Source organism: Microtus pennsylvanicus, chromosome 8 (genome assembly GCF_037038515.1).
Source record: "Microtus pennsylvanicus isolate mMicPen1 chromosome 8, mMicPen1.hap1, whole genome shotgun sequence".
NCBI lineage: Eukaryota > Metazoa > Chordata > Mammalia > Rodentia > Cricetidae > Microtus > Microtus pennsylvanicus.
The window spans coordinates 26,212,788-26,234,782 of record NC_134586.1 but is presented as its reverse complement, the minus strand read 5'-3'; the positions used below and the strand labels follow the sequence as shown (position 1 = coordinate 26,234,782).

Below are 21,995 nucleotides of genomic sequence, written 5' to 3'. Positions count from 1 at the left end.
GCTCTCTTACTATTAGGAAGTGTTTGGCTACTTACCACTGATTAGGAAACAGTCTTTCTCTATAACATAGCCACCACGCAGTCTGGGAGACCAGACAGAGGTAGCTTGAAAATAGATCTCTGAATCATGACTCACAGTTAAATCTATTCTGTAAGAGGGAGGAAGAGCAGGATGGAATTCCCTCTGCGCATGTTTTACGGCCTTCCGTCAAGAGGCATCTCTAGGGAAACACCTTTCTGGAATTCCAGTTTTCCAGAGGAGGTGACTTGCTCTTCCTTCCCCTGGGTCATGAGGTAGCCCCCACCACACCTCTCCAGAGCCTGAGCCCCCTTGCCTGGAGGCTTCTCCTAGAAAGGAGCCTCAACACCTACACCCTTCCCTAAACCTTGCCTCTCCAGCAAGGTACAAGTGGAGAGAGGGGAGCCCCGTTTGCACGGATGTAGGCTTCACACGTCTGACTTGTACAGCCGAAGGCACACATATCCCAAGGTCTGTGGTAGACCCAGGACACGCTCCCCAGTGACAAATTCACCTCTCACCTTACAGGAGCACAGGGCCGCTCTCCTCTCCGCTCTTAGGACAGGAGGCAGCTGCGCGGGCGGAGGCCAGGAATGGTGGTTTCTTGGGAGGAAAGTGTTTCTGGCTGCCTGTCTAAAGCTACCATTTCCTGCCACCTGGGGTTGTTGTAAAGCTTGGCCACAGTCCACCTGTTTCTCAAGTTTACTATGTGAAAACTCGGGGGGTAAAAAAGGTGGCTGGGCCCAGGTGTCCACGCAGCTCCAGCTGTTTCCTCGGGAGTCTAGGGTCCCAGTAATGTCTGTCCCTCCTGAGGGGGCTCCTTACTTACTCCTTTTCTCCTCCCATTACACATGGGCCATGACCAGTGGGCCTTCTCTCTGGAAAAGCTGGTGGCTCAGCTGTTTTGACTGCTCGCCCTCTGAACCAGTAACTGCCATCTTGAGGAGTTCAGTTGCACCCTTTTGCAAAAAACCGCATCCCCATTAGGTTTGTTGATGATTCAGGCCCTTGTGGAGGGGTAGGAGGAGTCACAGGACCCTTACCCAGCCTTTGCCTGCTACCTGTTGTATACAACTCTGTCTTACTTGCAGGTGGCCTGGGTTGCCTGTGGCATGGGCTAGTTACATAGGTGGGGGAGTCTAGGGGAGGGGGACTCAATCTCCATGGCTACAAGGAAGCCCTCGCCTCTGCTGGAATCCTGCCTTGGGTTGACATTGGAACCCTAAGAATTCGAGCAACACCAGTCTTTTTTTTTTTTTTTAAGACAGGGTCTCTCCAGAAGGTCCTGGAACTTGCTTTGTAGATCAGACTGGCCTTGAGTTCGCAGAGGTCACCTACCTCTGCTGCTTGAATGCTGGGATTAAAGTTAAAGGCCTGTGCCACCATGCCCTGCTGCGACACCAGTCCTAAGGGGCTGGCTCCGACTTCCTTGGCATTACGCAGTGCTTGTTAAGCAGGGTGCTGCAGAGAATTTCTCAAGAGCTAGCTCCTGATGGCTGCGTCACGACAACACAGAGGGTTCACAATCACAAACCAAATGAAAAGCTATATTCTTTGAGCAACCTGTCTGTATACACTCATCTATAAGATGCACGAATGACTTGTGTAGATACATGGAAATGTGTCTTGGCTCAATGCCCAGAGAAGAAAAATGGCTTCAGAAATAGTTTTTATTTCTTAAAAAAAGAAAAAAAAACTTTATTGCGCATAAAACAGACCGTTCCCTCTTGTGGGTCGTTTTTACTGTGATACTGGGGATTGAACCGTGGGCCTTATGCATGCTAAGCACACATCCTACCACTGAGCTATATTCCCAGCCCCTGATACTTGTTGCCCCTGCCCCCACTCTTTCCTCTCCTGTCCCAGTGAAAATGTCTTATCTTTTAAAGTCTACTGTTGCTGGTCAAAATTATCTTAGGATGGCCGCTGGAGGAAAAGGTCCTTTATCAGCTGAGCAGGGTTAGAACCTGGGGTTCTGGCCTGGCTCTCACTGGGGAGCAGAGGACAGTCTTCTGCTTTAGGGGTAGAGGCTGGTGCCTCATGTACTATCCGTAGCCTTGAGTTTGGGCTCACTCAAACACACTCTAGCATCTTATACATGTATGAAGTGTGTGGCTATATATACCTTCTCTTCCCGGCCTTCAAGTGAAGACGGAATTCCTGAATAGACCTGCATGCATTTCCAGAGGTGGAGAACACTTCCTGTCTCGAGTCCCCAGACCGCTGAAATCAATGTCAAACTAGTGGTTACAAACTGGGAGCCAAAAAAAGGTGCTCTACGAGAACCCCAAGTCCTCATGCTGCCGCAGCTGGGGAGTTGGGGACGTTTCCCAGGCTGGTGGATTTCTGCCCCCTTCCTAGTGACTGCAGGAAGCAGCGTGTGCTTTGGAAAGTTCAACAGGGTCGTGGCTGACCAAGACAGAGGAGGGAGGGGACACCCACGAGGCCACAAGAGGCGCTGCGTGCCCCTGCATCCTTCTTGAGTCACTCAGGAAATGGGTTCTTTCTTGTGGGTTAGCAGAAATGACAGGCTGAACTTCCTGGGATTGCCAGTGGCACTGGGGAGGCAGACAGGGTTAAGAAGGCCACACAGGCGATAAAGGTCCTGTCCAAAGTCCAGTCTGATTGGCAGATTGTGGTTGAAAAATGGAATCCAGAACATCCTCCTCTCCTCGTTTTAGACAGAGAATAAAAATAGCAGTAATGCCACGTCAGAGACCAGGAACTGATGATGTCAGAGCTGCGGTGGTTGCTGGCAGCACACCTGTCTTTCCACAGGAGAGATGGCAGCTTTCGCACGAGGAGAGGGGTGAGATTGCTGTTTGCTCCTCTGGAGTTAGATGGATGTTCAAGTTGAGGCACAGTGTGGTTCCCACAGGAAGTCCAGGGTGAGTGTGGGCCCTTGGCAGCCTTGAAGGGCGGCCAGGGATGGCATATCTCCTTCCCAATCTCCTCCCAGCAGGCCCAGCTGGCATACCCTTTTCCAGATTGGTGTGGCACCCATGCACTGGTCCATGGAAAGAGAAGCACCCTGGCCCCCATCACCGGTCTCTGGGTGAACCACAAGAAATGAGTAGTTTGGCTTATGAAGCTGGTTACATGGTGCTTGTTGGCTCTTGCCAGGCCAAGAAAATCCTAATACAGGCAGGGAAGGTCAGAGTGGCCGGCGTGTTGAGGGGAGGCCAGTGCACACATGCCCCTCCAGCTGGACCAGGGCATTGCCATCAGCCGGCCTGAGGACAAGGTCACACTCCACTTGGTCCCAGCCAGCGTGAGGAGGGGCTACCCTCCATCTTTAACATCTGTACAGGAAGTAAAACCTTGGCAGCAAAATTGGACGAAGTGGGTTCCGCAGAGCCATGATTCCAAGAGCAGAGGCCACAGCAGCCGGTGTGTCTCCAGGCCTGGCCTCCTAGTGCTGAAATGCGTCCTTACAAAGAGGCAGCTCCCCTGTAGAAGTCCAGTGCCAGCAGGGACAGGACAGGGTGCTGGGTGGAGGAGGGGACAGAGAAGCTGTGAGGAAGGACCCACAGGGCTTTGAGCTGCCCGCTGGTCCGACCAGGTCCATAACACTATCAAGACGGCTAATAAATATGCATGTAACAAGATCAGGTCAGTTTGCCTCAGGGCTGCAGAGCTGCACAAAGCCCTCCCAGTCAAGTCCTACACGCAGGTGACAGGCAATCAGTGTCTCTTGTAAAGGTATAAAAACGAAGTTGCTTCCTTTCAAGTATTAAAAAAATAAGTTAATCGACAAAAAGGGTCCGAAGTGGCTGAGTGTCTGGGCAGGTTGTCAGTTTCCTTTCGATGTGCAAACACAGAAAAATGCTGAGGAGAGCCATCTCCTGTACTGCCGTGGCTGCCGACCAGGGGTGGCGCCTGTCTGTCGACATGTACGGTCTCCCTCAGCTCTGCCACAGTCAATACTTTCCAGTGTCAAAATCGTTGTGAACTAAAAGCAAAACACAGCAATCCGCGGGCCTCAGGCCACTGCCCACATGAAAGGCCTGGGGGGCACTTGGCCACTGGGAATCCAGTGTGTGGCGGGGCCGGGGGCAGAGCCCTCCTGCGCCCTCCTAACTTGCATAATGAACCTGCCTACTGTCTGGCTTCCCCTGCAACGGGAGGGTGGGCATCACCCTTATCACCCCCACGGGTGCTGCTCCCTGCTGGATCCCCTCCGTCCACAGCTTCTCTGCAGATGCTTCTGCACTTTCTTTGGTGGTGCTTCAGGAAGCACGAGGACTGTAGCCACTCGGCTCTTCAGGTGCTCTGGGTGGCAGTGGCTCTGAAGAGGAGTCACTTCCCTCTCTTACTAGCAGAAGGAAGGAAGAGGTGCCAGGCAGCAAGCCCTCGGGGACCTGCAGGAGTGTCCCCTGTGGCACATGCCAAACACTCGTCTCCTCCCTCCTGAATGGGAAGTCCCACACGGCCCTTCACCTCAGATGATAACCCTCGCCTGGGGTTTTCCCAACAGCACAGGTGTCTGTGAGCTACCTTCCAGGCACGCCAGGTCTCTTCTGAACCTGGATCTGGTGGGTCGGGATAACGCAGCCGGGTCAGGTGGGTGCCAATCAACCAAACCCAACGGTAGCCAGGCTCAGGACCAGTCCAGGCTGAAGCCCTTGCACAGCATAGCAGCCTCCAGGTCCTTGTCCTCCTCTTTCTCCCGTAGTCGCTGCTCTTCCAGCAGGGCCACCAGTGAGTCTCTCTGCTCCACCACCTCCAGCATCTCGTTCAGGATCTTCTTCTCCTCTGACAGCTCCTCCTCGGTCTTCAGGTGGTCTGCCGAGTGGCTGATAGCGTCAGGCGTGTGGCCTGGGACAGTGGCCCACTTCACCCTCCACCCCACTCGCCTTGTGCTCACCTTCTACAGCCATGCGCTCCCGAAGCTCCTGCTGCAGCCTGCTCTGGCGGTCTTCCAGCTCCAGCTCCCGGGCACTGGGACAGGGAGAGGCAGCAAGGGTGACTTGGGGACCAGCCCTCCCACCCTGCTGTGATGTACCACACGCTGGCTCCCCCCCCCCCCCGGTAGCTGGTTCCTGAACCCCAGTTCACTCACAAGATCATCAGCTCCGACTCGTAGCGCACCATGGCGTTTTTCTCCTGCACCAGCTTGAACCACTCCTGCATCAGCTTGGGGTCATCCTTTTTGCCCATGCCTGTGTGAGAGACTGAGGGTCAGACAAGGGGATGGGTCTGTTTGCCCAGCCCAGAAGGATTGTCACACTGGGGCAAATGTGCAAAGAGCCAAGCAAGATGCTGCCGGAACAGTCCCAAGCCAGGTCCAAAGTTTGCCTACAGCCCTGACAGGGAGACGGGGACAGAGAACGACAGGCCACTGCGTCGTGCCCACCCCAGGGCCTGACAGACCTAGATTTTCCATCAGTCCTGCCCAGGCCTTGTTCTGGGTGACTGACTGTTCCTTCTATACGAGCTTAACACTGCCTTGCTCGGTGATACAAGTGCGTGTGTATGAAATGGCCCGCTCTCCCCTCGCTACTAGGTCTCTTTAGAGGAAAACAGTCTAATAAACAGGAGGAGTAGAAATTTACAAACTACACCTTGCCTTTGAGATTAGGTTCATATAACCCAAGCTGCCCTTGAACTCCCGATCCTCCAGTCTCCGCGCTCCCACATTCTGAGATTACAGGCACGTGTGCCACCACGCCCAGTCCTACACTCTGCTCTTAAATGACTTTCTTTTGACCCTGTTTCTTCCTGGGCAGCTGTCTCTTTCAGGGGCCCCTGACGCTTCGCCACCGCTTCCTTGCTGGGGTCAGGAAGATACCATGTCTTGGTTTTGTTGTGCGCTCACCTAGACACATGCATGCCAGGCAAGTGCTCCACCACTGAGCTACACCCCCTGCCCTAAAACACCCCCTTCTTAGCACGCGGCCCGACAAACACTGCAGCGGAATCTGCATGGCAGACACAAAGCATCAAGGTGGCTGTCACCAGCGGACCCCAGAGCTGAGGAGGGCAGCTGTTCCTACTCTTCGGCCACCTGTTGACTCGAGCTGCCCCTGAATCAACGTTTGCCTCAATCAGGAGTAGCCACACCCCTGGGCTTAGCTGTAGCAAGGGCATGAGGGAAGGACCCCTCCCCCCTTTTTGAGACAGGGTTTCTCTGTGTATCTGTCCTGGAACTCACTCTGTAGACCAGGCTGGCCTTGGACTCAGAGATCCGCCTGCCTCTGCCTGTCTCCCTGAGTGCTGGGATTAATGGCAAAGGCATGAGCCACCAGTGCCCGGCAAGGAAAGGTTTTCTAAGGAATCAAACCACCCAGAAAATAACAAAGTCCTTCTGCTTAGTGTACAAAGCTATCCGTGTGACCTTGCCCTGGAAACACATGGTGGCTCCTTGCCCACAGGGATATAAACTTCCTTTCATGTTATTTTTGTGTGCTGGAGATGAACACAGAAGTTCATATGTGCTAGGCAATGCCCCACCGCTGAGCACACTGCCATCCCAACATCCAGTAATTTTATACAAAACTTGGGGTGTTCAAGGGCTTCCTAAAGTTTATTCACAGACCTCAAGTTAAGAGGTGTCAGGCTGGAGTCCTCTAAGTCCCCTCCACTTGCTTGGTTGGGTGGTCCAGTCTCAAGAAGTGCTCTAGTTTATACAAGAGTATGGCCAGTATCCTTAGGTAGGTGCTGGTCCCGTGTGAGGCTCTCTTGCTCTAGCCTGCTTCTTCCTGATTCTTTCACACTAGTCAAAGGCCAAGCTCTTTCACTGTATGCTGGACACATCAGACCTAAGCCTAAGTCTTCAGCCAGTAACCACACTTCGGAGACAGAACTGACGCACGCAAGGGTTAGTATCAGACCATGCCAAGCACACATGCACCCTTCTTCCTGATGTGAAGGCTCCCGGCCCTGAACTCTACTTTAAAGATGGACGCCTCCATCCCGGCCTGTCGAGCCTGCCTACAGGTCTGGGGGTCCAAACTCTCCTTCCCCACTCCAATAGACTTGGGTCTTTGGCTTCAAAGCAGCCTACAGCCCAGTTCCTCGCATTCCTTCTGGAGCGTCTCTGCACAGTGTGCCCATGTGGCCATGGAGATGAAGCCCTTGAGACATGCAAGTTGTCCAGAGTGGCAAGCCACGAGCGTACCAAGTCCGTCCCTCCTTCCCACCTCCCAGATGTAAAGACCCCCAATTCCACCGGGGACACTGGGACACCGCTCATGAGCCGTGTTGGAGTTCAGTCACAGCCCATGAGCAGGGGAATGTGGTGGGGTGGGTGGTCAGATGTGAGAGCCATGGGGAGCAGAGAAGAGGTTAGCAGGGTTAGTCATGGCCACACGCCCCTTCCCCCTGCCCACATGCCTTGCCAATGACAATCTTATCATCACAACAGACTTCAAATCGGACAAACTTAAAACAAAACAAGACACACTCAGCAAGACACAAGGTAGAGAAGTTTGTTTTCAGTGGTTGCTCTGGGGGGAAACAACAAAACTTGGGGGGGCATTTGTGTAGACCAGTCTTTGTAAGGACAGTATTCCTTGACTCTGCCAATGCAAACTGTTGCCACCCCTACTCCTGGCCCTCTTTATGCCGGCCTTGACCTTACTGGACCCAAGGCTCCAAGCACCAATGATAGGCAGAACCACAGAACTGCAGCCTGAAGACATTGGAGCCCACAGGCTCGCTGGCTCCCCTTGGTTCCCATCCTCCCTTAGATAGTCAAAGGGATACTGTGCCTTGTAAGAAACTGCCACATACTCATGACATTCTGAAGTCAGAGAGAGGAACAACTGCTGGGCCTTGGCTCCCTGTTGGACTATGGTGGCTGCGGCCCCTCGGAGGCAGTGGGGACAAGTGGGCGAGGTTACGTTACCTTCCTGGACACAGCAAGGGCAGAAGGAGAGAGGTCTGCGCCGTGGAGTCCCGCCACTGGGCTCAACTTCAAAAGGACCAAACAAGGAAGAGGAAACAGAGAAAGACAAAGGAAGCGGGAAAGGAGGAGAGGAATTTGGAGGTGGAAAGGGACAGGGAGAGGGTGAAATAAAAACAAGCAGAGGACAAAAAACAGAAAAAGTGAGAAAGGAACAACAGGAAGAAAGGAAAAAAAATCCACAAGAATGGAGAAGCAGAAACAGGGGAACAAGTCTACAAATGAATCAAGTCCTTTCCTTCAGCATGGAATCGAACAAGAGCAGGCGAGGGCATGTAACAACACTGGAACACTGTCGTATGTACCCAAAAGCCTTGGGTAGGTCTGCCTACCTCCAAGCAACACTTTCTAAATATGCAGCCAGCGCTGCTTCCGGGTGTGCGGAGGTCACTGGGGTGACCAACGAAGTCTACATAAACTGGTCATCACTAACATGCATGCTAAGGTTCAGCTACCTTTCCCATAACTCCAAGGGGCGGGGAGAGTCTGTCACCCTTGGCTATCATGCCCACAGAGGGGAACTCAGAGTCTGCACAGTGGCATCTTACCCTTGTCATGGTCCCGTAGGGCTGAGAGATGCATGGCCTTGTATTCTGAACCAGCAAAGTTAGGGGGAAACTACGAACACACGGGAATCACTTCCACTAGCTTGGAGCATCATCCCTCCCGTGGGCTATGGAAAACCAACCACCACCTTTTCTTTTGGCTCTCCCGCCTTTTGGAGGCATCCGGTGCCAGCACTGAGGGATGGTATCACACTGTGGACTGTAAGACCAAAGGGGGTGAGCTGGCAGGACAAGTCAACAACTCACAGCGACGCTACTGGTAAGAGTAGTGATGGGCCGCGAGAGGAGACAGTGTGCAGAGATCTACAGACCTTGGGGAGACCTGATCACCACTCGAGGGAGAGGGAGGGGAGCTGAGCAAGGGACCATCACAGAACCACAGGAGCACACACAGGACACAGGAAGTCCCAGGAGGGTAAGGCCTCTGGGCCATGGGAGGACAGGGACATGGGTAGCCCACAACGACAGCAGGACTCAGGTTCCCAGACGGCTGAAGCGAAAAGCTCCCGTTGGACTGGCCGTTCTACACTGCGGTGTGATAAATGCAGGGACCACAACCTCTTTCTTCTTTAAAGCCTCTCATGTCCTACTAAGCACGCTGTGCACAGTAAACCCGATTCTTGGGCACAACCACCAGACCAAAGCCACAGACAGTGTGTGAAGTGCTTTTATACCATCCCAACGGGCTCGGCCTTGACAAGCTGAGGTCTGCGTCCTTCCCAAACATGTGCTCCGCCATAGCTGACCTACTCAGCCTGCTTGGCTTCGAAGCATAAAGTCTAGGTGGGGCTCAGATACATGGACAAATCCCATGAGTATTACGTCAACTCTCTCTGTCGCCTCCGGGGACTCTAATGACAAGAGTAGGTAGCAGTGTAGCTAGAATGGTGTAGTGACAGCCGCGCTCATTAGCAAGGGACAGTGACGAATACGTAAGCAATGCACATTCAAAATCAGGCAGGTGCCTGCGCACACACACACACACACACACACACACACACACACACACACGCACACACACGCACACACACACTGTGGAGTAATCCTTTTGTACACTGTGAAAATGTGTTGCTCTCATTGTTAATAAAAAGCTGATTGGCCAATAACTAAGCAGGATTTTAAGAGCAGAGAGAATGCTGGGAAGAAGAAAGGCAGAGTTTGAGGAGTTTCGAGTGAGACTCGAAAGAAGCAACACGCCAAGTTCGTAGATGAGGTAAACGAGCCACAGGACAGCACAGGACAGCACTAAATGGTAAATTTAAGTTCATAAATGAGGTAAACGAGCCACAAGACAGCACAGGACAGCACTAAATGGTAAATTTAAGTTGTAAGAGCCGGCTGGAGATGAGCCTAAGTGATAGGCCAAGCACTTATTTTTATTTTTTAAAATAATTTATCTATTTTTATTTTATGTGCATTAGTGTTTTAGCTGCATGCATGTATGTGTGAGGGTGTTGGGTCCCCTGGAACTGGAGCCATAGACTCTAGTAGCTGCCATGTAGGTGCTGGGAATTGAACCCGGATCCTCTGGAAGAGCAGCCAGTGCTCTTAACCACTGAGCCATCTCTCCAACCCTGGCCGAGCATTTATAATTAATAATAATTCTGTGTGGTTATTTGGGAGTGACTGCCGGGACACAGAAAACTCCACCTGCACACATGTGCACTAAAATGCATACATACACCTAAAGAGTGTCTGGACCTCACACAATAGACCCTGGGTCCTTTCATCTTGACCACATTCCTCGTACAACCTTTACACTACGGAGCATCGTTTGAAATAATGGAATATTGAGAACATAAGTTAAAAAATAAAATTGAAAAAAAAAAGGGACAACATTGGGTAAAGCACGTATTTAAAACCAAGGAGGAGATGCCGGGCAGTGGTGGCGCACCCCTTTAATCCCAGCACTTGGGAGGCAGAGGCAGGCAAATCTCTGTGAGTTCGACGCCAGCCTGGTCTGCAAAGCAAGTTCCAGGACAGGCTCCAAAGCTACAGGGAAAACCTGTCTCAAAAAATCCAAACCAAACCAACCAACCAAAAAACCCAAAGGAGGAGAAAACGACATTGCCAAAACAAGAGGCAAAAGGAAGGACGTGTTCAGAGGGGTCTACACGACTTGCTTTGTAGCCCCCAATATGTCCATGATGAATACCTGCCACTCATAATTAGAAAAACAAAACCAAAAAACACCGATAGGCACTATTTTAAAAAGAAGAAATGGAACAGAAAAAAATGAATCAAATGGGGAATTCCATTCCAAACCAGAAATCTGAACCGAGTGAGCAAGCAAAGCACAGGGGCGATCAATGATGTCAATAACAATTTCTTTGCCTTTTACGGAAACAAATGTTTTGGTTTGCGGGATCTCTTCTCTCCTCCCTGCCTTTCTCTGGGGTGCTGGGGAGGAACCCAGGGCCTCAAGCATGCTAGGCAAGTGTTCTACCATTCAGGTCTGCAAGACCCTGAGCTTAGGCGCTCAATGAAACTTCGATAAAACACACCTCAGTCTTCTTTATTGTTCAAAATACTAAGAGCCTTAACTGCAAGGCTGAGGCAGAGAAGGGGTTAATGTTCCCTTTCTGTGAAAGGAAGTGCTAACCAGGGAGGCTGAGACACAGACCTGTTCTGCTCACTGCTCAGACCCCTCAGGGACAGCATGGGCTTGTAAGGAGAGACTGATGTTCCCCATTTCCAATCTAGCCATTCAGTTCTGCCTGGTTCCACTGAACTTCCCTTCTACAAAGTTGCTAATACCAGAAGGAACTAGAAATACCTAAAAGGACCGTGGGCTTGTTTTAAGGACAAGGTGAGACTTATTTATGGGAGAAATCACTCCCTGTACCTGGTGGTGTTTGCAGTAACCCAACACCTGGGAGGAGCAGGCAGGAGGATCAAAAATTAGGTCATCCTTGACTACATGGTGGGCATGAGACCAGCCTGGGCTACATGAGAACTTATCTCAAAACAAAACTGCAAAGAAATGTCTACTAAGTACCCTCCTGTGCCTAGCACTGTGCTGGCCACTGTTTAGTTTAGCCCTGTTTTCTTTAAAGTCTTAAGCAGGAAAGCATCTCTCTCTCTCTCTTCTTTTCTTTCTTTCTTTTTTTTTTTAGAGAGAGGGTTTCTCTGAGTGTAGCTCTTGCTGTCCTAGAACTCACTACGTAGACCAGACTGGCCTTGATCTCAGAGAGACGCCTGCCTCTGCCTCCTGAATGTTGGGATTAAAGATGTGCACCCCCCACCAAAACATTGACAGGGAAGCATTTCTGATTGGACAAAAAAGAGGACAGCAGTCACAAGAAGAAAGCAAGTGGACGGGCCAGATTCAAGGACTCCTGGACAAAAAGAAAGGGATCACCAGGGAGCTGATTTGAGATGAGAAAAAATTGGCAGGGAGCAGGTCTCTCTCACGTCTGTATCCGTCTCAGGCACCCCTTAGGCTCCTGTGCCCAAGACAAACTGGGGAGTCCTCGACAGCCAGACCCCAGACGTCCTAGCCTGTCACATTTCAGACACACCCGCTCCATACTGTCCAGAGATACTGTGAGAAAAAGGGACGTTTTATGAGCGGAGTGCTGTCCACGTGAGAGAGAGTGAGGAGTCTAAATAACTAGTCTGTGAATGTCAATCACGGTCTTCTGCAGGATGGGTGTGGGCTCCACACCTTCCTAGTTATGCTGCTGGGAAGCCTCTATGTAACACGAGACACTTCTGGTGGCCTCTGAAGGTGTTCTTGTCTTCAGTTCTGTCTTGCATAAAATTGGCAAACTCTTTGTTGATTGAGAGTATGCTCAACTGTTCTTTCTCCCCAACCTCAAGTCTACTTGATCAGCACCAATGCCTTCCAAGCTGGGGTCATCCCCAACCACCGCAATAACAAGCACCAAGGCCCCCCACAGGTGGCTGACGTAATGCTTCAGCGTGTAAGCAGCAGATAGGGGGAGGCTGCTGGCTAGCAGGCACAGGGCACACGCACGTGACCGAGCCAGGAGATGCGCTGTACTAAAGAGCTCAACACAGGATGAATCTGTAGACGGGAGAACTGCTGGTGAGACAGGATAAACACACGTGAGACGTGAGATACACGTGGATGTGAGTGGGCACCTGAGTTCGTGTACACACACACACACACACACACACACACACACACACACACACACACGAGTATCATGTAAAAACAGAGCCAGGCTAAATGTTTAGCTTGACCAGAAAGGCAGAAACCTATGAAAGGAAATCAATGGAAGAAAGTCACTTAGGAGGGGACCAACAGGCCTTGCAGGCCTCTCTCCAACTCACTGGTGATCATGGGATCCCTTCCCAGTCCTCACGTTACATTTCTTTTTCTTTCTTTTAAAGATTTATTTATTATGCATACAGTGTTCTGCCTGCACACCAGAAGAGGGCTCCAGAACTCATTACAGATGGTTGTGAGCCACCATGTGGTTGCTGGGAATTGAACTCAGGACCTCTGGTAGAGCAGCCAGTGCTCTTAACCCCTGAGCCACCTCTCCAGCCCCATCACACTGTATTTTTAAGCCTTTCATTCCACTCAGAGACAGACTGTAAAGTAAGAGTTGTAAAATTAGAAGTTACACATGTTTTTGGTTTTTTGAGACAGGATTTTTACTGGTAAACCAGGCTGGTCTTGAACTCAAGGAGATCTGTCTGCCTCTGCCCCACTAAGTGCTAGGATTAAAGACGTGTACCACCACAGACGGCTTATGTGTATTTTTAATCTAAGCTTTTCAGAACACTTGGTTGTCTCTAGATTTCCAGTCACCTTGCTCTAGTGCAATAAGACTCGCTGGGCTGAGCTGTGCCTGTTACATGTCTGGGGAAGACAGAGAGGGCTATGATGTGGGAACCCTTTCTCTCTGGCTCAAGGGTCACTTGCTACCATTTTAATGATTTCTTTCCAATTACATGGTCCAGCTTGTCAAGGAAGTAAATTGCTATACCTTTTTGGCTATAAGAGACCTTTTCTTTTTCATTTGGCATTGTGCATTGAACTCTGGGCCTCTGAGCCATATCCTCAACCCCAAATGGGCTTAAAAGACAAACACCCATCTCTTTTCAGTCCAGATGAGGCTTTGATTTGCAATTGTCCCAGCTCTGCCTTTTGAGCGCTGGGATAACGGGCGTGCCTGGCAAAGAGACTTTAATGTGGGTCTCAAGCCTACACGAGGCAGGCTAAGAGCTATGGGAACCCCACTGAGGCACCGTGGTGAGCAGGCCCAGCATAAGGCAGGAATCAGGAGTCTGGACATCTCAGGTGAGGGATGGAGTTCCCAACACTCCAAGTCTGCTTGAAGCTCTTCCCAGTAAGATTGAAGTCATGGGCCACACACAGCATTTCTGGGTGGCCTTTTAGGGAAGCAGGAGCAAAGGACCAGCCAGTTTCTCTATCTACTTCAAGATCCAGATTTCAAAAGAGCAGGCACTTCTCAAATAATGAATATTAAACTGTGTGTGCGAAGGGAAAAGCCCAGCAGACTCTGAGCAGACTCCACGGTGGCCTTTATGTCTTTCTCTCTGGAGAGGGCAGGTGTTGCTCCTCTCTACCATGTGGATTCCTGGCATACACAAGTGCCCCTCTTCTGAGAGGACTGCATCTTCCTGCATCGGGCAGAAGTGTCTGCCTGCATGCGAGCAGAACCCACATGGCACCGCTACCACGGGCAAATCAGAGTGGCTGGCAGAGGGAAGCAATGAGGTTCTGGGGTGGGGGGCAGAAGCAGCATGGTGTCTGACTGGGGGAGGGCGTCTCAAAGACAAATTGTCCCAGAATCCCCTGGCATACTAAATCCAAGGTTAGAGTTTGCGGTCTGGGGTCACAGAAAACATTCCACTGCATTTCCTTACCTGAGTGAGCAGTGGGTTACGGACAACATTCAAGACACACACAGATAGTCTACGCTGCAAAAGCTAGTATCTCAAGCAGGAGGGCTGGGTTACGTGGCAAGAAGTGGGTCTGGGCCACTCCCTCCACAATGTCCTGAACATAAATTATCTTTTCACATACAGGGAAGACCTCAGGAACGACATGAACATTCCACAGGGAACTGTTAGGAGTAGGCAAGGAAGGGAGACAGGGCGTTAGACAAGACGGGGTCTGTTAACTGGGGTGCAAGCATCAGCCCTTTTTCAGAATCAATGGCCGTGGGTGGGAGCCCCCCCAACACTCTAGAACCTGGAGACAAGGAAAGGGGTCCGTGGCCACGTGGACCCCTGGAAGCCTAAGCCTAGGGACAAAGAGAGCAGAAGCTGACACATGCCACCCACGCAGGAGCCAAGGGTCTGACCTACTGACCAGGGAAGGCACTGAGCTTCTGGGCGCATGCTGGGCAAGTGCTCTGCCTGGCTTTGGATTCCTTTGACGCACGTTTGTGTATATGGTGCATATGTGCACACATGTACACCCCGAGGCATGACGTTTATTTTATCTACTTGTGTGTGTTGTGTATGCATACGCGAATGCGGGAGTATGGAAGCAAGAGGCTGAAGGGAGCTGTTTTCCTAAATAGCATACCCCATCATTTAAATGTTTTTTATTAATTACATTTATTTTTCCTTTTAAAAATTTATTTACTTTTTAAAAAAAATCTGTATGTGTGCCTGTTTGGGCATATGTACACAGGTGCCCATGGAGGCCAGAAGAGGGTGTTGGATCCCCTGCAGGTGGAGCTGCAGGTGGTTGTGAGCTGCCTTACATGGAAGCTGGGAACTGAACTTGGGTCCTCTGGATGAGAAGCAAGTTCTCTTAACCACTGTGCCATCTCTGCAATCCATTATTATCATATTAATTCACTAATTTATTGTGCGAGGGTGGGATGACCATGCCGCTGCAAAAGCAGACAGCCTGCAGGCGTTGGTTCTCACAACCATGTGGGTTCCAGAGGCCCAGCTCCTTAGGCTACCAGCCCTCCGCTCGATTTTCTGAGACGGGGTCTGCTACTGAGCCTGGAGCTCAGACTAGCTGGACAGCAAGCTGCAGGAGTCCTCCTGTGTCTGCCTCTCCGGCACTAGGATCACAAGGGCACATCACCATACCTGGCTTTTTTTTCCTTAACGTGGGTACTGAGGACTGGAACTCAAGTCCTCACGCTTGCACACTGGCACTTAGGAGACGACCGATTCATCTCCTAGCTCTGGTTTTTATTTCTATTTATTCTAGTTTTGTGTATTTATTTTTTTTTAGACAGTCTCACATTAGCTTAGGTTGATTTCAAACTCATGTCAATCCTCCTGCCTTAGGCTGTCTAGTGCTAAGATTGCAAGCAGACAAGGCTGGCTTTTAACTCATAGAGATCCACCTGCCTCAGCCTCCTGAGTGCTGGGATTAAAGGTGTGTGTTAATGGCCTGGCTTTATTTATTTATTTACTTATAGACAGAATTTCACTAGGTAGCCCTGGCTGGCCTGGAACTTGCTAGGTAGACCAGGCTGGTCTCAAAATTAAGAGATCCATCTGTCTCTGCCATCCAAGTGCTGGAATTAAAGGTGTTTGCCACTATATCTAGCTTTTTTTTTTTTGCGTGCGTTGCTGGAGGACGTGTGTCATGGCCAGTGTTGGACGCCAGAGGACAGCTTGTGAGAGCTGGCTCTTCTGTACCTTGGGTCTTGGGAACTGAGCCCAGGTTTTCAGACTTGGAAGCAAACATCCACAACCGATAAGCCATTTTGCTGGCTACGGCTTTTATTCTTCTTGTTGTTGTTTTTTGAGACAGGGTCTCTCTGCAGCTTTGGAGCAGACTATGGCTTTTAAATGAGTGGACCAGGAAGTGTCTTTCTCATGGGGAAGGGTGGGGAAGTGGGGAAGAGACTTTATATTCCCCTGCACGTCTGTTTTCAGGAGGCATGGACCCCCCAAGGGCAGGTGAAGAGTACCTAATCAAGAAGAGGAGAGCTGCCGCTGCCCTGCTACACCAGACAACCAGTGGCTGGACATGCGCTCATCTTGAAACATGGCAGCCTTCCAGGAGGAACCAGCTCAGTCTAGGAGCAAGACTCCAGACTGGCCATTCTCTGTTCAGGACAACAACAAACATTCAGTCCCACATGGCCAGGGTTCCCCTGCTTTAGAGGGATCAGAACCAACTGGGAAGTCTGTAAGACAAGACACCCAGGCCTCCTCTGTGGAGCTTCTGACTCAAGACGGTGTGGGCTGCGGGTCAGGGCATCTGCGTGTCTACTAAGCCCTAAATGATCCATGGATCATTGAGAAGTGAGTCCCAGGCCATGGTGATGGACACTGTGGACTTAACTACGTGCTAAGTCTTGTGAATCTGAGCAGAGACAGCACATAAAGCCTTTCTCATGCTCTAGGGACTATGTGACACATTCCAAAGGAAACCGATGGAAGCTGAGTTCAACACATCTTTTATCCTTCGGTGCTGGGGATGGAATCCTAGGCACGCCAGGCAAGGGCTGGACCGCTAAGATCGGCCCCCAGCTCACACTTGCATCGGGAGCGCTGCTGCAGGTGAGCACCTTAGTGGATGTGAAACTGACACACGGAAGGGTGGAGATTCAGGATGCAAGTCTGGATGTGAGTGTGAACAAATTGCTGCCCAACAGCAGACCATGAAAGGGACCGGGATGCAGATGCGGGGTGGGTGGAGCCGGGTGGGGGTAGGTTTTCCTTTAAAGAGGAATGTAGTAAAACCTCCAACAGCAGGAGCTATCTTAAATCTTCCCGTGTGGCACATACGGAGGAAAGGACCTGACAGCTGCTGCTTTTTGGTGGCGCTGGGGATGGAGCCCAGGGCTTTGGTGCACACTCGGTAAGTGCTCTGACACTGAGCCTGGAAAAGGGTTTGTGCTTTGCCAGTTGGTTATCAGGTTGGTTTCTCCTCACGGCTGTGAGCAGGGACTGGGATGGAGAACAAGAGGGAAGGGCGTCTCGGGGTTAGTGCCGGCAGTGGGCGAGGCCATACATACCACCCAGGTGCAAGTCGATGAGGCCACTGTAATAAGACTCTCCCCAATAGTCTACAACAAGGAAGTGGTGAAGACAGAGTTATTGGGTAAGACGACCCTGCTGCCACCCCGACCCAAAAGCTATCAAACGCATGGCACATATAAAACAGGCAGAAATATCATGAGGGAGCCCAGTGGAGCAGCTGGAAAGCGTGCATGTCTGTAAAGCGAGGCATGCACACATACAGGCTATCTCTGCAGCTCGGGGCATTGGGGGAGGGGAGACATGAACCAAACACCACTGTGGATGGAGAGGCCAGTCAAGGTCAGAGAGATTTCTGTTTGCAACACGACTCATCAAGGATGGGACTTGGCTTCGTTAGGAACTCCAACCCTGCCGGAAGGCAACCTTACCCAAGATTTAAAACAGTTTAGGGGCAGACCAGGGGTCTTTTCTTACTTAGTTTCTGCATAGTAAAGGCTCCAAGATAAGGTTTTCAGGATGTGAACGTTAAGGGGGGGGGGATAAAAGAAAAAAGAAAGGTCTGGAAACCAAGGAACTTGCAAGTGCTCCCATAAGTGGCAAGCATGTGCTCCTTCGCCGAATGGGCTTGAGATGAAGGTCCTTTGTCTTCTGAGGTTTAGGTCCCCCATCTTCGGAGAGCCTTCTCTTTCAAGATAAGAAACGAGCTGGGACACTGGCAGAATTTCAACCCTATCTGCTCCGAGGCTGCTGGCCACAGGCCATCCTGTCCAGCAGTGTGCTGTCTTAACGCGCCTATGGAGCGGGGGGGGGGGGGGGGGGGGCTGGCAGCAAGTGGGTCCTGAGCTAGCAGTTTTTAGGGCCTAGAATCATAAAGAAGCCCAAAGCGCACCAAAATGTCTGCCACCTCACCATCTGGATGCTGACCCAGGCAACCACAATCTTTTCTTTCAAGGATGGATATGTTGGAAAGCTGAGTGCTCTCCAGTGGCTTCCTGGCTCGTGTTCAAGGCCAGTCCAGTGGCTCTATGCTTGAGTCAGAGTTCTAGAAACAGAGAGGCTCCCTGAAGATTCCGGGACAAGAAGGCCACAAGTCTCAGCCTCACCCTAGTCTCCAGGGCTATGGAGCTAATCCTCACGGCCTGTATATTTGGAAGTCTCTGACAAATACAGGTTATCTGACGGCACCTCAGGCCAGATCTCTCCTATGAAGGGCATTTTAGCTAACAGAGAGTGACCCCTTTGACACCAATGGAGGCTTGAAACTACCACATGAGACAGGATGGCAGGCTATGACCAGTTTGTACAGCTCAGGGAGGAAGTGGAGTTGTGCTGCTAGAAGCTGTTGCGTTCCAGGTACATGAGAAGGCCAAGTGGAATGAACGGCCTGAGACGAGAGAAAGGTACCGCTACTGTGCACACCCAGTCTCTAAGACGCTCTCTGCCAGGAAGGGACAAGGTCACTGGGAACTGACACCAGTCCAGCCCCGGGAAGGAAGTGTTAAGTATAAGAAAAGGAAAAGAATGTACTTAGAAATACAGATGTGCACCTTCAGAGACAGTCTCACCTTCCGGTCCAGGGGGCTGTGCAAAGATCTGCCTATTATAGTCAGGGGCTGGACTGGAACAAGGCTATCAAACTTCTGCTGAAGCCTAGGGCTTTTCAAGAGAGGTCCCATGGGGTCTCCCAGATACTTGTCCACAGTGACTTCTAACCTTTGAAGGACATAATGTCCACCATGTTCAAGGGCTTCATGTGCCAACTGTTGACACACAGGAGACCTCCAGGGAGCCTGCTTTTGAGGGACTCTCAAGTCCAAGCTTCTTCTGCTTCACGTCTAAGAATTTTGAACTTCTCACAAATACATTAGTAAGATGTTAATTCAAGTCCTGCTGGCAATGACAGAGATCATGTGACACTGTCCAGGGATCCTCGAGAAGGGTGTGGCTTAGGAGAGTTGACTTCAGAGCCCACTGTTGGTACGGTCCTTCAGATGGCTCCCGTATCATGCCAGGATAGAGTAGTATATTTGGGATTTCTCTTTATATTTGGAAGCTTCTTGGTTATAATTTTTAAGGGTTTATTTTTATTTTATGTGTATGGGTGTTTGGCCTGCATGTATTTGCACCACATGCACGCCTGGTATCTGCAAAGGGTATTGGATCCCCTGGAACTGAAGTTACAGATGGTTGTGAGCAGTCATGGGTGCTGGAAACAAAATCCAGGTCCCCTGCAAGACCACCAAGTACTCTTAACTGCTGAGCCATCTCTCCAGCCCCTATACTTGGGTCAGCTGGTGTATCTGTGAGCATCTGTCATATGTGCAGACACCTGGAGAGTCCCTGGTGAGCTGCTGAAGAGAAAAGGCTCCCATTTAGAGCAACCACATGTCCCTGCTGGGAGGCCCTCAGAGCGGTGCTCGGGCAATGAGGCTTCCGAATGTCTGCAGCTCTCTCTGGCTCATGCACTTTCCAGTTTGTGTGTGCGTGGTTTTTCAATTGCTAATAAACATTTAGAATAATTCTTTTGGATTTTAGGCCTCAACTAGCAATTGTGTACAATGGGCTCTCCTGCCAAAGCAAGTTGAAAACCACTAAATTAGGAGAAAATCAGGGTGTGTGTGTGTGTGTGTGGTGTATGTGTGTGCATGTATATGTGATGTCTGTGGAGTCCAGAAAAGGGAGACAGCTGCCCTGTTACAGACTATTGTGAGCTGCCTGATGTAGATGCTGGGACCCGAACTCTGGTCCTCTGTAGGCACAGTATGTGATCTTACGTGCTAAGCCATCACTTGGGTCTCTCCATCAATTTATCATGGTATCATTTTCTGGCTCACTGGTAACAGCTGGAGTGATATGCCTTTTACAGAACTGATGAAGTACAGAAACAGACTCCAGCTGAATGAAACCTTACTTTCCAGAAACCATCAACAAATGGCTATCTCCTTGAGCCTCTGAACCTCGTGAGCGGGAGAGACAGAGCGCTTTTGGGAAAGTCTATGACATGAGCTCATGCACTAGACAGCAATGCTAGCTATTGCTGTGGGATGTAGCTGTCCCTTAGCTGAAGTCAGCTGGAGAAACACTGCAGGTTCCCTTTTGGCCTTTTGTGCACAGAGAGAGTAGCGGAGGGGACAGGCCTTTACAGTTGTGTAGCCCGGGATCTCCAGAAGGAGGGCTAACCTGCACCATAGCTCGGGCTGCACTGAGGAGATCAGTCAGAGGAAGTGGGGCAGGGGCAGCCTGCAGGCTGGGGATGGGGCACAAGCCCACTGGGAAGCCAAGAAAATATGTGGGTGAATCTTTTCTTCACTGCTTGGTACAGGAGCCAGTGTCCCTTGTCCGGTTGTTCCCAGTCTTCTTATCTTGCTGGATACAAAGTGACTCAGGCTTTTGGACTCCCTTTAGAAGCATGGGCTCCAAGAGTTAGGTCTAGTGTTAGGTGAGGCACAAACTCATCCTTCTCTCTCAGGACACATCTTCACCTGAGGGTCATTACTCCTCTTAGCTGACACTCGTCTTCACGTGAGGGTCATCTGAAGGAAGGGTTGTGTCTGTGCCTGCCCCGACTCTCTACTGGGAACTCCACTTGCAAAATTGGATTCAGGCCCACACCTCGAGGCTAGACCACTGGCCAGTGTTCAGAAAGCCCACAAGGCAATGGCTGGCCCTGTCTGACCTACTAGTTCTTTTGGCTTGCCTGCCCAGGAGGTGTACGAGCTTGCTTTCCTGTGTCTAGAAGGAAAAACTAAGAGGCCCTGTCCCTTCTTTGTAGCTTTCCATCATGAATGCTAGACCCAGAGGCCAGTGGCCACCTGCAGAGAGAAGAGGGCCCCCTTCCAGGCCTGAATCTTAAGGAAGCAGAGATCAATCATTCCATGCCTGAAGCTGGGCTGACCTTGAACCCAGAGATGGCTCAGCTACCTCATCTTCTGTGTACCCACCTGTATCAAGCCTGGCAGGTTCTGACCACGTGGCCGTTGTAACAGCTTTCCATGCTGCCAAGAGCTTATCACAAGCACAAGCCTGTCCGAGACTGCTCCTAGTGACCAGCCTTTGGCGGACACAAGCCTGTCCGAGACTGCTCCTAGTGACCAGCCTTTGGCGGACACAAGCCTGGGCTCACCCAGGGAAACCAGAGTGCAGGGGCAGCCAGAAACCCCACCCGGGAGAGGAGGCAGGCTCTGGCTGTGCAGCTCAGGCTAGAGGGAGCCCAGGGAACTGAGGACAGGAGGAGCACTTGGGAGAGCAGGCTGAGGCCTGTTCAGTGCAGTTCTGTGATGGTTCCTTGTGGGACAATCTCCCTCATTCCCTGATATTTTCTTTTAGATAATATGGTAGGGAGAGGAAGAGGAAGGTCAGGGCGTGCCACCAACAGGTGACAGGGCCCAGGATTTTGTTTTGCATGGCAACAGCAAGCTGAGGAACGGGCCAGGGAGCGGGCCTGGGTGTCTGGGCTGCCCGAACATGGTAAACACCAGACCTTAACGATGCCAAAGACTCAGAAAACCCTGATAGAGAAGGAGCTGAATTTCAGAAGAGGTGCCGCCCACCTCAGGAAGGAAGAAGGGCTCTCTTCTTGAGAAGAAGCCTCCTCATAG

At 51.0% G+C, this 21,995-nt stretch overlaps 1 protein-coding gene across 22 annotated transcripts in view; it reads right to left on the bottom strand.

Annotated features, from left to right (window-relative positions):
* Positions 1 to 1,670: 1,670 nt before the first annotated feature.
* Positions 1,671 to 21,995, bottom strand: part of Mical3 (microtubule associated monooxygenase, calponin and LIM domain containing 3) — a 202,958-nt gene continuing 182,633 nt past the window's right edge. For 13 of the 22 annotated variants that reach the window (XM_075982890.1, XM_075982894.1, XM_075982895.1 and 10 more), the window contains 4 exons: positions 7,868 to 7,933; positions 5,081 to 5,180; positions 4,886 to 4,959; positions 1,671 to 4,803 (listed from right to left, as the gene is read on the bottom strand). In XM_075982890.1, the coding sequence (XP_075839005.1) occupies positions 4,619 to 4,803; positions 4,886 to 4,959; positions 5,081 to 5,180; positions 7,868 to 7,933 (425 nt within the window). In that variant the 3' untranslated portion in view covers positions 1,671 to 4,618. Of the gene's footprint in view, positions 4,804 to 4,885; positions 4,960 to 5,080; positions 5,181 to 7,867; positions 7,934 to 17,432; positions 17,484 to 21,995 lie in introns of all 22 variants that reach the window. The other 9 variants (XM_075982893.1, XM_075982897.1, XM_075982902.1 and 6 more) reach the window with 2 other exon arrangements.